We start from the raw sequence: 13,192 nt of genomic DNA on the forward strand, positions 1-13,192 counted from the left end.
ATTGTTTTAAGTAAATTCATTCTGGCCTAAAAATCCAACATCTTGAACCTAAAATATTTTGTATGAGTTCATTTATTCTTCAAATCCAAGCTAGATTGCTATCTGCATTGTTACCAGCTTTTTTGATCAGGGACATAGGCTGCTCATAGATAGTGTACAGAATCATTATGACAGAAGCAGGCCTCACCCTACAGAAATGCATGGTTCATCACAGGAAATTTCTAAAGATTATGCAGACAACAGAATAAAGACTGCGCATTGGATAATACATATATACACACATGTACACACACACCCACAGAAGCACTTATGCTGCTTGCTCTTGTATATTCTGAGGCAAACAGAGGAGCATTGGAGGCAATTTTAAGTCCAAACAAAGTGAAAAAATAGGAAACTGTTAAATGCCTATGGTTGGGACAGGCGGCATGGGGACAGATTTTCTAGTTTATCTTTAAAAATGTATCACTAGGGGCGCCTGGGTGGCTCAGTTAAGCATCTGACTTTTAGCTCAGGTCATAATCTTGTGGTTCATGAGTTGGAGTACTGTCTCAGACTCTCTGCAGGCAGCTCAGAACCTGGATCCTGCTTCAGATTCTGTGTCTCCCTCTCTCTCTGCCCCTCCCCCACTTGCACTCTGTCTCTCTCTCTCATAAATAAATATTAAAAATTTTTAAAAATTTTTAATGTTTTATTTATTTCTGAGAGAGAGAGAGATAGCGTGAGCAGGGGAGGGTCAGAGACAGAGGGGGATACAGAATCCGATACAGCTCTGAGCTAGCTGTCAGCATAGAGCCCAACATGGGGCTCGAACCCATGAACCGTGAGATCATGACCTGAGCCGAAGTCAGATGCTTAACCGACTGAGCCACCCAGGTGCCCCTAAAAAAATTTTTTTTCAAAGATGTTCATTAAAAAATGTATCACTAGGACTGTGCCATGAAGATTCACTTCCAGGAGGGCGGCACACGGAGCTCCTTCCTTACATCTCCCTGTGTGGTTTCGGACCCACATGATGGATAAGAAGGAGGCAAGGCCACTAAGATGGAAAAGAAAATATCCAAGAGCTGGGTAAAGAGGAGACTTTGAAGCTCCGATATTCCACTTCCAGACACAAGATGCTAAAAAGACTCAGATTGTAGAAATACATGTTTCCCACCTTCACCAACATTGAATATGTTGTTGTCTGATCGTCCCAAGAAAGATGAATTGACCCTATCCACTACACAGATCGTTGGGTTCTTCATTTGGTAAGCAAGGCCTGAGAGCAAGTCAAACCAATAAGGGGTTCCTTAAGTCAAAGTGGGTATTAGATGGTAGCCCGGAAGACACAGTTAACTTTTTTTGGTATTTTCCATAAGGTTGCAAGGGATCATATGTATCACTATGATATGCATGCTTTTAATCTGGGCACATTCATATGGAGCAAGCTGTCCCCATGAGGAACAGGGCCCACACCCAAATTGGGCTGCCAAATGTCTGTCGCTCCACTCCACAGGTGAGCACAATCATCTTTGGAGGCCACTGGAAACAGTTTATAAAGGTGGACAAACACATTGTGCATTCAAATATGCTCCACTAAATTCTAAGGAAGGGGAAAAAAGACAAATAGGTGTGGACTCAGATTATGCTTTGGGGAATTAGCTCACTGCTAGATCAAGCATTTTGGTGGCTATGAATCATCAGACACTGCTTTTGGGGGGGTGTCTGTAGTAAGGAAGAGGAAGAAACCCTGAAGGTCTATACTTCTATGACACCACAAAGAGCCTCTGGTTTGCAGGACACCTGAAGGCACTTAGGTCAGAGAAGAAAAACATAGGCAAGTCAAAATGAACAAACAAAAAAAGGCAGAGCCTAAAAGTGGTAACAAGCAGGAATGTGTGGAAGCCAGCACCCAGGTATCCATGGATGTGGTTAAAAAGGTCATCACAGAGGATGGGGTATGATTAGCATTGAACAACTGATCTGCCACAAGCAGCAGGAAGGAGGAAGATGGATCTGATGAAGCCAGTAGCCCTCTGACAGAGCCAAGTCCTCACACCACTGCCATGCTGGCCAAGAAGCATGAGCTGCTCTATTGTTTAGTGGGGGCACAATCGAAACAAATGCCTGTCAGTTTCTCCTGAAGGATTTATAGTAGTTTGATCCCCACAGGATGGAGAAATGGAAGACTTTAGAACATATGGAGTTACAAAGTCAGGAGCATCTAAAGGAGATAAACTTGGAAGAAGACAGAGATAAGGTAGAAGACACAGAAGGAAGAGATGAAGATGAGGAGAAGGATGGCACCAGAGAAAAGTGGGGAGGGGAGGAAGATGAAAAGGAGGAGCATTTGCCAATGACACCTGACAAAAAGTGTGTGGACTCTCTGCCTAGGACCTAGCAGTATTGAGTGAAGCTTGCCTGGGAACACATAGGGTCTGACACAAAAGACAAAAAAAAAGTGCTGAAAGTAGCCCAGGCCAAGGCAAAAACACTGTCTTTGATGAGGTGAGATGCTATGCTGGGACAAAAGTGAAACTAAATAGTGAATTTTCTCATTATCACTGGGTGCTATTTCCAATAAACTAGAGTGAAATGAGGTAGCTGCAAAGATTTTCTTTTCCATAGCCTTAAGGATACTAAGAGTTCAGCTATTTGCCTTCCTATGAGAGGGAACTCCCTAACAGGGCAGTGTATTAGCCATGTCTTCTATCTTCTGTGTCTGATGCTCTGACATGGGGCCTTGCTGATCCTGGAGGATTGCCCAGGATCAAGTGAGCATGCTTTTCAAATGCAAACCAACCAGTCTGAAGCCCAAACCCCACTACATCCTTTACTGGTCTTTCATACGTCAAGCCACTACTCATCTGTCCTAATCACCCTAGGGTCAAGTGCCAGACAGCTAGAGACAGACTCTATACACGAGAGCTTGTTGAAAGTACTTAAACTTAAACTAACCAATCCTAAGCCTGCTCATTCTGCCTTTCCTATTCCTTCTCATGGAAACCACAAGAAAGGCACTTGCCCACAGTTTTCTCTCTTTCCCTTGGCCTCCTCACCCACCCCAGGGCTTCCCATTGTGCATATACCACACCCCCATCCCATCGTGGGGCATGCCCCCACTCCTTCTTGGAATGTGGGAGTATAACAAATTATTTTTTTCAATGGCAGACATCCCCTTGCTCATACCTAAAGAATAATGAAACGAATATTAAACCACTCAGAGTTCAGGAGAGCTCGAGTCTGTTCCAGGGCCTGATTTAGGATGAAATCAGCCAAACGGTAGGTAGGGTGGAACTTTGAATATGAAGTACCCACAGGAAAGTTGTTTCTGTTCTAACAAAACTGAAATATGTTGTGTTTTGTCAGAGGGTTTTCCTTCTATAAAATAAGGAGTTTTTAAACGGAAAGATGTTCTGACTCCCATACGTCATTGTCTTAGTCCATTCCAGCTCTATAACTAAATACCATAGACTGAGTGGCTTACAAGCAACAGACATTTGTTTTTCACAATTCTGGAGGCTACAAGTCCAAGATCAGGTTCTGGTGAAGGCAGGGAGCCTGCCAACTTCTCCTGGGGTCCTTAGGAGGTAGAAGAGGCTAAGGGGCTCCCTGGGGCCTCCTTTATAAGAAAGCTAATTCCATTCATGAGGGCTCCACCCTGATGACCTGACCATCTTCCAAAGTCCCCACCTAATAATATCATCACCCTTGGTATTAGGTTTTCAACATATGAATTGAGGCGAGAGAGCACCAACATTCAGACCATAGCAATCATCAATCTGGAGATCATCTCTTTGATTTCTAAAATGTAGCAAAAAGCTGCTCAGTCTGTTTGTAAACACTTTCTCAGCTATCTTTAAAATAAAATCACTTTTTGGGGCACCTGGGTGGCTTAGTTAGTTAAGCATCTGACTTGATTTCAGCTCAGGTCATGATCTCACAGTTCATGAGTTCAAGCCTGGTATCAGGCTCCAGGCTAACAGCACAGAGCCTGCTTGAGATTCTCTCTTTCCTTCTCTCTCTTTCTCCCCCTCCCCTGCTCATGCTCTCTCCTTTTCTCTCAAAATAAATAAATAAAACTTAAAAAATTAAAATTAAATACAAAAATACCTTTTGGCTGGGAAATAAAAAATGCATCCCTTTTGTTCAGTCTGGCAAAACTTTATAGAGAGATAGTTAAAGATGCACATGAACACTGCAGTGGAGTCTGGTAAGCTGAGAGGAAAAGGAAGCATTCTTCATAACTTGTGGAGAGTAGGTTCAATATGGAAACAGACAAAAGCAAGGAGGTTTAAATTAAATGTCTGGGTTGATTTGTTTTTTATTCCACTGCCAATAATCCTAATTAATTGTACTGCTTTGGGGAGATAAAAAATTTCCGGCATTAAACGATCTTACTTCTGTTAAGATAACTTCTTTATATACTTTTACAAGATCATCTGAAATCAACTAATTGGAAACAGATGTTTAACTACTACAGAATTGGATTTAAACTGGTTTTTCACTTCTAGGATGGCCTTTTATAATTGTCTCAAACTCTATTAAGAATATATTTCTGAAGTCTTGCATTAATACTTTTGTGTGCATATATTGAGCTTTGAATAATCATGTAGATTTGAATTAGTCTAAATTCCTCTGTTTACTCTTACCTTTGTTTCCTACATCTTTTCTTACAAAGAAGCAAAAATTCCTGAAACCATACAGTCAGGAGCTGAAAAATCTAATCAAATCATGGTAGTTTCACCAAATATAAATGACTGTATTTTCATGGTAGTTTCTCAATGTTTACTTATAATAAATTTATTTAGACTCATTTTTCCCAAAAACTCATGTCTTAAATAGGTAGATCTGCCTACTATGTTCAAAACAGATTACACCAGAGAGGTATTAGCAGTGCCCAACAAAGGAGTAGTAAACAGACGAAAAAGAAACAAGAAAAGTCACCAACATAGACTAAGTGAAAAAATCAAAATACAGAACAGTCTGTATAAAGTAGGCTATCTTTGCTGTAGTGTAATGAAAATTGAACAAACTGTTTCTAAAATGTACCTGAAAATGTAAATAGAAGAACGAGGAATAGCCAAGGCAATCTTGAAAATGAAAGACAAAGCTAAAAGAATATACAATATCATGACCTATTATAGTAGAGCTTAAACAATTAAGTTTAATTAAGCACAGTATAGACAAATAAGGTCCAATATAGACATACACATACATAACCACGTGCTTTGGTGTTCATGCTGGAAAAAAAATAAATAGCAAGCCTTTCTCTCACTAGGTTGAAAAAAATGAGTTTTTGAAGGAAACGTAAGATAATACCTTCACGTCTCTAAGGTAAAAAATACTTCTAAGAGAACAGAGAAAGCACCAGCTGTAAAGGTAAGCAAATTGATAAACCGAGCTTTATTAGAATTAACAACGTCCGTTCCTCAAAAGTCACCACTCGGGGAACGAAAAGGCAAGCCCACAGAATGCAAGAAGATATACACAATAAATACATCCAACAAAAGACTCGAATACCAAAAATATAAAGAATTCATACAAATCAACAAGGAAAAAACCCAACAATACAATTGAAAACAGGTAAAGAACTGAACAGGTACTTCACAAAACAAGTTAAGCAAACAGCCAATAAACATAGGAAGCACTGCTCATCAGTTCATTTGGTCATCAAGGAAATGCAAAGTAAAATGCTGAAGTGATTCACCACTACAAAGGTACCAGAATTGGTATAATTGAAAAGACATTAAATACCAAATGTCATGAGGATGTTGAGAAAATAAAATTCTCCTACTCTATTGGTAGGAGTATCCATTTGAAAATTTGTTTGGCTTTCCTAAGATTTAGCAAGCCCACTCCTAAACACATACTCAATAGAAATGCTTACATTTGTTCATCAAATTACATGTATAAGAATATTAATAAAAGCACTATTTGTAATAGCCTTAAACCAATGCCATCAATTATTGAATAAATAAAAAATTACCACAAATTCCCATAAAAGTACCATAAACCACTAAAGAATGAAGAAGCTATTGCTATACACAACAGCATGTATGATTTTCAGATATAATGTTTGGCAAAAGAAACAATAAAAACATATAGTGTATAAATCTATTAACTGAAAGTTTAAAGTCAACAGTAATTGTTGTTAGAATCAACAGTGATTAACCTTAAATTAAAGGCAGGGGCGAGGGATAAGGAAGAGGCCATGAGGGGGGCCCTCCAGGGTGCTGGTACTGTGTCTTCATCTGTTTCCATGCATGTGTTTGTTGTGCAAAAATCTACTAAACTGTACTATAATTTGTGCACCTTTATGCATGCATTTCATATGTCAATTTAAAAGTTTATCATAAAGAAAAAAAGACATACGAGTCAAATTGAAGGTGCTTCTATTGACCCAAGATGAGTCAATATGAACGTCAGAAAGAATAATGTCAGCAACATATAAAATGCCTCAAACATAAAAATCCAAGAATTTATAATTAGACTAGTGTCTAACTCAAAAAAATCATCTGTACCCTTTGGGGACAGTAAATGCACCAACTCATTATTCTAAACACTGATAAAGAGAAATAATCAAGCCTTACTTGCCTCTCCTCTATGAATTGTATTTCAAGATAATCAAATAGTTGATGAGAGAACATTCTTAGTTGAAGAATTCCAAATAATAAATGCAAAAGGAATAATAGAATTCAAATATTACCACATCGTACCTGATATATAATAAGAAGCACACAGCACCACCTAAATGAACCCAAAGCTAATCAGATTTCTGGCTTAAAATGCCACTTCATAGAAAATATAATAAAAGAGCACATTAAATAGATCCTAAGGATATAATGAGTCATATTCAGAATATGGAAAATGTACAGGAAAATTTTGATTTCTTCCAAAAACAAATACCATCAGAGAAAAGGTAAGCAGGGGTGCTGTTACAGATTGAAACTTAAGGGATATTGTAATCAAATCAATTTCTGAACTCATTTGAATCTTAATTCAAATAAGCTATCTTTTAAAGGATGTTTTTAGATAATACCAAAAATTTTAGGCGCCTGAGTGGCTCAGTGGGTTAAGCATCTGACTTTGGCTCATGTCATGACCTCACGGTTCGTGGGTTCGGGCCCCGGATCGTGCTCTGTGCTTTCAGCTAGCTCAGAGCCTGGAGCCCATTTTGGATTCTGAGGCTCCCTCTCTCTGACCCTCCCCTGCTCATGCCGTCTCTCTCTGTCTCTCTCTCTCTCAGAAATAAACAAAAATTTTAAATGGACTAGATATTAGATATTATTTTTAAAGTGAATTTACTTATTTTGATAGATACAGAGAGAACATGAGTAGGAGAGGGGCAGAGAGAGAGGGAGAGAGAGAATCCCAAGCAGGTTCTGCACTCTCAGCTCAGGGCCTGACATGGGACTCGAACTCACAAAACTGTAAGATCATGACCTGAGCCAAAATCAAGAGTTGGATACTTAACCAACTGAGCCATCTAGGCACCCCAAGATGTTAGATGTTATTAAAGGATTCTTATTAATTTACTGTAGTCATGTTTTTACTACTTATGGATGAAATGATATATAATAATGTCTGATATTCACAAAGGAGCGTGGTAGTGATTTATGAAACAAGATTGGCTAATTGATAATCATTGGTACTCTCTGATATGTACACAGTGGTTCGCTTTTCAGTATGCTTGAAATTTCATACATGAACACTTACCCCATCCTTAGCTTTCACCAAGAGGTCATAGGTGGCTGGATCCCTTTCCCTGTCGATCTCTTGAGAAACACAGATTCGCCCATCTTGTGGGTCGATCTGGAATGCCTGAGATGTGTCATAGCTTTGGAATCCGTCGTAAAGAGAATACTCAACAAAGCCATAGAGTCCTGCATCTGCATCAGAAGCTTTAACCTACAAGACAAGAGGTTGATCAGTAAGAAAATGGAAAAGTTAACATTACCTTGCAGTCAGTCATGAATTACTATCATTTGCACAGCCAAGTAACTCCTACAGCCAATAACAAAGTATAGGCTTCAGTTTTAACTCTCTCCTTTTACTTTCTGTGAGAGCTCACCTCACCCTCCTCCTCGTCTGAGTTCTCCTTCTCAGTTTCCTTGGCCCATTCCTATACTTTTATATCATCTCTGAAAGTTTGACTTTCTTGAGGCTCAGCCCTTGGTCCTTTGTCTTTTTATTCCTCTCCCAATGCCTACATGATCCCATCCAACTTCAAGGGTTTAAAAACATCCACATGCTAACAGTTTGACAACATATCTATGGAGTCCCTTTCATATCCAAGCTCTTCAAGTGATGGGCTCAATGCCCCACACCTACCCTTCAGAGCAACAAGGAAGGGCAGAGAAATTAAGGCAGCAAATGGCATAATTACTAGTAACCCAATCCAGCTAACAGAATTCACCTTGGAGTAGGAGATTTAAGTTTCCAAGCCAGGTTTCCTTCCAGGAACAATGTCCCCATCAAGACCCTGCACACTCATGCACACTGACTCCCACCCAGAGGCACATTGCCCAGTGGGCACATGGAAATGAAATCCAGCCCATGTCCAGCTTGCCAAAACAATGACATGGAGCTGCACCTACCCAGAGATAATACCATAAATACCATTTATGTTAGCAGTGCTTTTGTGCCCGTTAGAAAAGCTGAAGTAACAAATTATGAAAGCACTTAATTTATTTATATTAACTGTGGGAATACACAGTGATAAATACAACAGGCTATATTTAACTCAAAACATTTTAGGCTCATAGCCTTGGTATAGTTCTTTTGATTTGTTAACTCTACTAACAGTAACAACAAACATCTACGGAACTCTTAAAGAAAGCACTTTAAGGGAAGATTAATCAAAGAAAAATAAAGAAAAAAGGGGAAAAAACTATAATGCTATATATAACAGGTACTATTCTAACTGCTTAACATAGATTTACACTTATAACCTGTAAGTGTAACAACCTATAACAAACTCCATTTTATGGACCAGAAAAATCAGGCTCAGAGAGTGTAAGTAACTTGCCAAAGATCACATAGCTAAAAACTGTCAAAACTGGGACTCAAATCCAGGTGGTTGGGCAGCAGTTAATTCTAGGTTGAAAAATAAAGTGATATGCATTTTATCAGTAGAATATGCAGGAATTCTACCTTAATTATTATTCTTCCCAAACTAAACCTCATACCAATAACACGTTCAACAACCAATGTTCTCAATAAACCTTCCTTTTCATTCCTCTCTCTCTCAAGTGTATAACTGGGATGTGACTTTGGGGGTTCTTCAAGTAGTCTAGCACAGTGGTTCTCAATCAGGGTCAAGTCTGGCCCCACGAAGACATTTGACAATGCCTTCACTGGGGAGAGGGTGCTATGGCATCTAGTGGGTTGAAGCTAGAGTTATTACTAATCATCCTGCAATACACAGGACAAACCCCACAACAAATAATGATCCAGCCCAAAATGTCAATATGCCTAGGCTGAGAACCACTGCATCTGATGAAACTCAATAATGGGCAATATTATTCCTCTCTTTAATTGCCTTTGTTTTCAGTTAATGACAGTCTTGTAAATTTCTTTTTACTCTCATCTATTGCACATTCTCTGGCAATATTATTTATTCTGTGCAACCAGCTAACATGTTTGTGAGTTATTCTTCTCATCAGATGGGCTGAACCAGGAAATCCACAAACTTCCCGACTACAAAGAACTAAATTCCAAGTACATTTGGTCTATTCCATTCTGGCAGCTGTTAGTGATTTAGTAGCCTCAAGTTCCCAAAGACACCAAATATATCTTCTAAAAACATATGGTATTCTCAATAATTTTGGCTTGATTAGAAGATAATACAATAAATGTTAAATTCTAAAACTCATTCTCAGTCTTTAATAGCACATATTAACAAGTAATTTGGCTTATATAAAGCAAGCTTCCTTATTTCCACTTTTAGACCTTTCTCTCATCTGGACTTTTGGCAAGGCAAAATAGGAAAGTCAAAAGTGAGATAAGAGTGCTGATCTCAGTTTATGTCAGCAGCTCAGATTCTGAGCTTCAGAATCATAAAAGAAGGATATATTCCTCTCTGGTTTTACTCAACTTCCTAGAAACACTGAATTCTAGTGAATTCTAGAACAACATACACTACCTACCAGTATTTGGCCTTGAATGCCTATAATTAATTAGGCATCTGTATGAGGTCTATATTTTCCAATATCCACTGTCTTACACATAAATGTAGGCAATGTAAATAATAGAAAATGGGAAGAGCTTTACCAAATCTTCAAGAGGAAATCTGATTAGCAAATAAGCTCACTGGGCCTTTTCTTCAGAGAGAGCCACTTAAATCAGAGAGAAGCATCTGTCAGAGTCTATTATCACTATCTTATCAGGCTTATTTTGGGATCTGAGGGGAGATCTCAGGAGGATTTTTCTCCCTGAAGCTACTCAAAGAGCCACATTCCAGCACTCTCAGTGCCATCCTTGTCCTCAATTGACCTGTTTTAGATTGAGATTAGTCTGGTGAATTTTACTCTAAACTTAAAAGAGTCATTCTCCCTTAGTCTGATTGCTCACAAATGTAAAGCAGACATTTAAAAAATGCAAAATATTAATATGATATTAAGATTTCCTTGATTCCCTTATTAGCTTTCCGAAATTAAACTTTTTTTTTTTTTTTTACCACTTCCCTTATATTAACATCTGGAGAGACAAATTGAGAACACTGGCTCTTGAATACATGTTTTCTGGATGTTCTATAAATGGAATGGATCTATTTGCACTTGACTCACCAGTACAGGCCCCTTGATCTAGGAAGGTCTGTTTTCCAACAACTAGGAAGTTTTGTTGGAGGTTACCTGCCCGGCCATTCACAGTGCTATCCCCAAACCCAAGAGACAGCCTAAAGTTATAGGGCAACACATTGTCAGCAACACTGTCCTTTCCCTACTCCTGGGAAAGCTTATCACTGAATTCAGTGACATTCATAGAAAAGCCTCAAAGCCCAATCAAAAGCACGAGCAATCAAACCAAAAAAAATCCTAGAAAAAAATTGGTTGCAAAAAATGGCTTGTTTAAATGAAATTTCAAATGAAATAACCCATTTTAATTTTTTTCTTATTGTAATTTCCAAAATTTCTACCATGAACATATAACAGTTTGTTTGAAGAAACCAAGTTATTGACACAATATGCTCACAAACATAACTTCAAATAGAAAGAAGAAAAAGAAAAAGAAATTACAAATTTAAATTTTCAGTGCTTGGCCAACCACGGATCCCTCAGGGAAAACAGGATTACAATATTCCAGTGGAAGTTGGATTCAGCACCGGGGACCACAACAGACACAAGCATGCCACTCTCTGGACACAATCTGGGGAAGTTCACCAATTACCGTGTCTTACCAAGTCTAATCAAGGCTTGATCCTTGTTTTCTACACAATTCAGCAGCTTTCCATACAGCAACTGTCTCCGCATTGCAACACTTCCTCATTAACACCATCATGACCTTCCTTCTCCTTCTATACCTCACTGACCTCCTTTCAGTTTCTTTCACTGGCTCTGAATTCTCTTCCTGGCCTCTGAACACCCTAGTGTCCCACAGCTTAGTCCTGAGACCGTTTCTCTTTTCTATCCACATCCGTTGCCTGTGGTTGGTGAATGGTGGCCTCCAAAAGACAAGTCCATGCCCTAATCCCTGGAACCTGTGGATATCATCTTATATGATAAAAGAGTGAATATTGCCTTATACTGCAAAACGTGGCTAGGTCAAGGATTTTGAGAGCAGCATGTTGTGGATTATCCAGATGAGCCCTTAAATCCAAAGACAAGTGCCCTTAGAAGAGAGAGGCACTTGATGGTTCTTTGTTACAGAAGCCCTACGAAATGAATACACTCCTGAGTGATCTGACCCAGGCCCAATACACTAAACCAACATATGTTCTCTTATTAATGGTATCTTCATCTCGTTCTCCAGATTCATGCGTTCTCCTACTACCAATTAGATATCACCTTTCATGTGACTAACAGGCACTTCGAATGTGGTACGTCCAAACAGAACTCCTGATACCTACCACCCGAATCTGCTCTTCTCCCAATGTTTTTCCTGATGGCATGATCATCCACTTTTTGTAAAGGCAGCCAGAGAGATACAACTCAAATGGCTTGATCAAATCATGTCACTCTCCTGCTTCAGAATCTTCCAACAGCTTCTCATGACCACCTCAGTAAAATCATACCCTTTAACTTGACCCTAGCTACTTCTCTGTCCTTATTTTCCACTATTCTCTGACTCACTCTCTCCTGGATATGCTGAGCTCTCTGAAGGTCCCAGAGCCCAATAGCTTGTATGACTTGCCTCCTCATTTCTTTCAAATCTCTGCAAAGACCACCTAATCACAGAGGCCTTTCTTGATCACACTACCAAAGAGTGGCACATTCATTTCTGCCATACTCTTTCCTTTTACCCTGCTTTGCTCATCTTCAGAGCCCTTATCTCTATTTTGCATTGCACAATATATTTTTACTTGTTTATTAACTTTCTCTCTGACTGGAATGTACTCTCCAGAGCAAGTAATACACTTATCTTACCCCTGCTATACCTCCAGCATCCACAACGCTAATGCCTGGCTCACAGTGAGGATGTGTCAGTATTTGTTGCATGAATGAACAAACCCAATATTGTCCATAAAATGCAAGCATTTGTTAGAAATCGCTCTCATGGTTATCCCCTATTTTGAGCTTGGGAAAAAAATTCATGAGAACAACAACAAGAATGAAAAGATGCTCAACATCATTCATCAACAGAGAAATACAAATCACAACCATAGTGAGATATCACCTCATACCTGTCAGAATGGCTCAAATCAAAAACACAAGAAATAAGTGTTGGTGAGGACATGGAGAAAAAAGGAACACTTTTGCACTGCTGGTAGGAAAGCAAACTGGTGCAGCCACTGCGGAAAACAGTATGGAGGTTCCTCAAAAAATTAAAAATAGTATTACTGTATGATCCAGTAATTCCACTGTTGGGTATTTACCCAAAGAATACAAAAATACTAATTCAAAAAGATGTATACACCTCTATGTTTATTGCAGCACTACTTACAATAGCCAAATTATGGAAGCAGCACAAGTGTCCATCAATGGATAAATGGATAAAGAAGATGATATGTATTATATATGTAAAATATATGTATATATATGATGATATATAT

The 13,192-nt window shown here is 38.9% G+C and overlaps 1 protein-coding gene across 1 annotated transcript in view; it reads right to left on the reverse strand.

Annotated features, from left to right (window-relative positions):
- Window positions 1-13,192, reverse strand: part of DCHS2 (dachsous cadherin-related 2) — a 243,136-nt gene that overhangs the window by 115,795 nt on the left and 114,149 nt on the right. The window contains exon 2 of the mRNA XM_077770949.1: window positions 7,699-7,890. Within this exon, the coding sequence (XP_077627075.1) occupies window positions 7,699-7,890 (192 nt within the window). The remainder of the gene's footprint in view (window positions 1-7,698; window positions 7,891-13,192) is intronic.

The sequence above is a fragment of the Crocuta crocuta genome, unplaced genomic scaffold (genome assembly GCF_008692635.1).
Source record: "Crocuta crocuta isolate KB4526 unplaced genomic scaffold, BGI_CrCroc_1.0 scaffold166, whole genome shotgun sequence".
Classification (NCBI taxonomy): domain Eukaryota; kingdom Metazoa; phylum Chordata; class Mammalia; order Carnivora; family Hyaenidae; genus Crocuta; species Crocuta crocuta.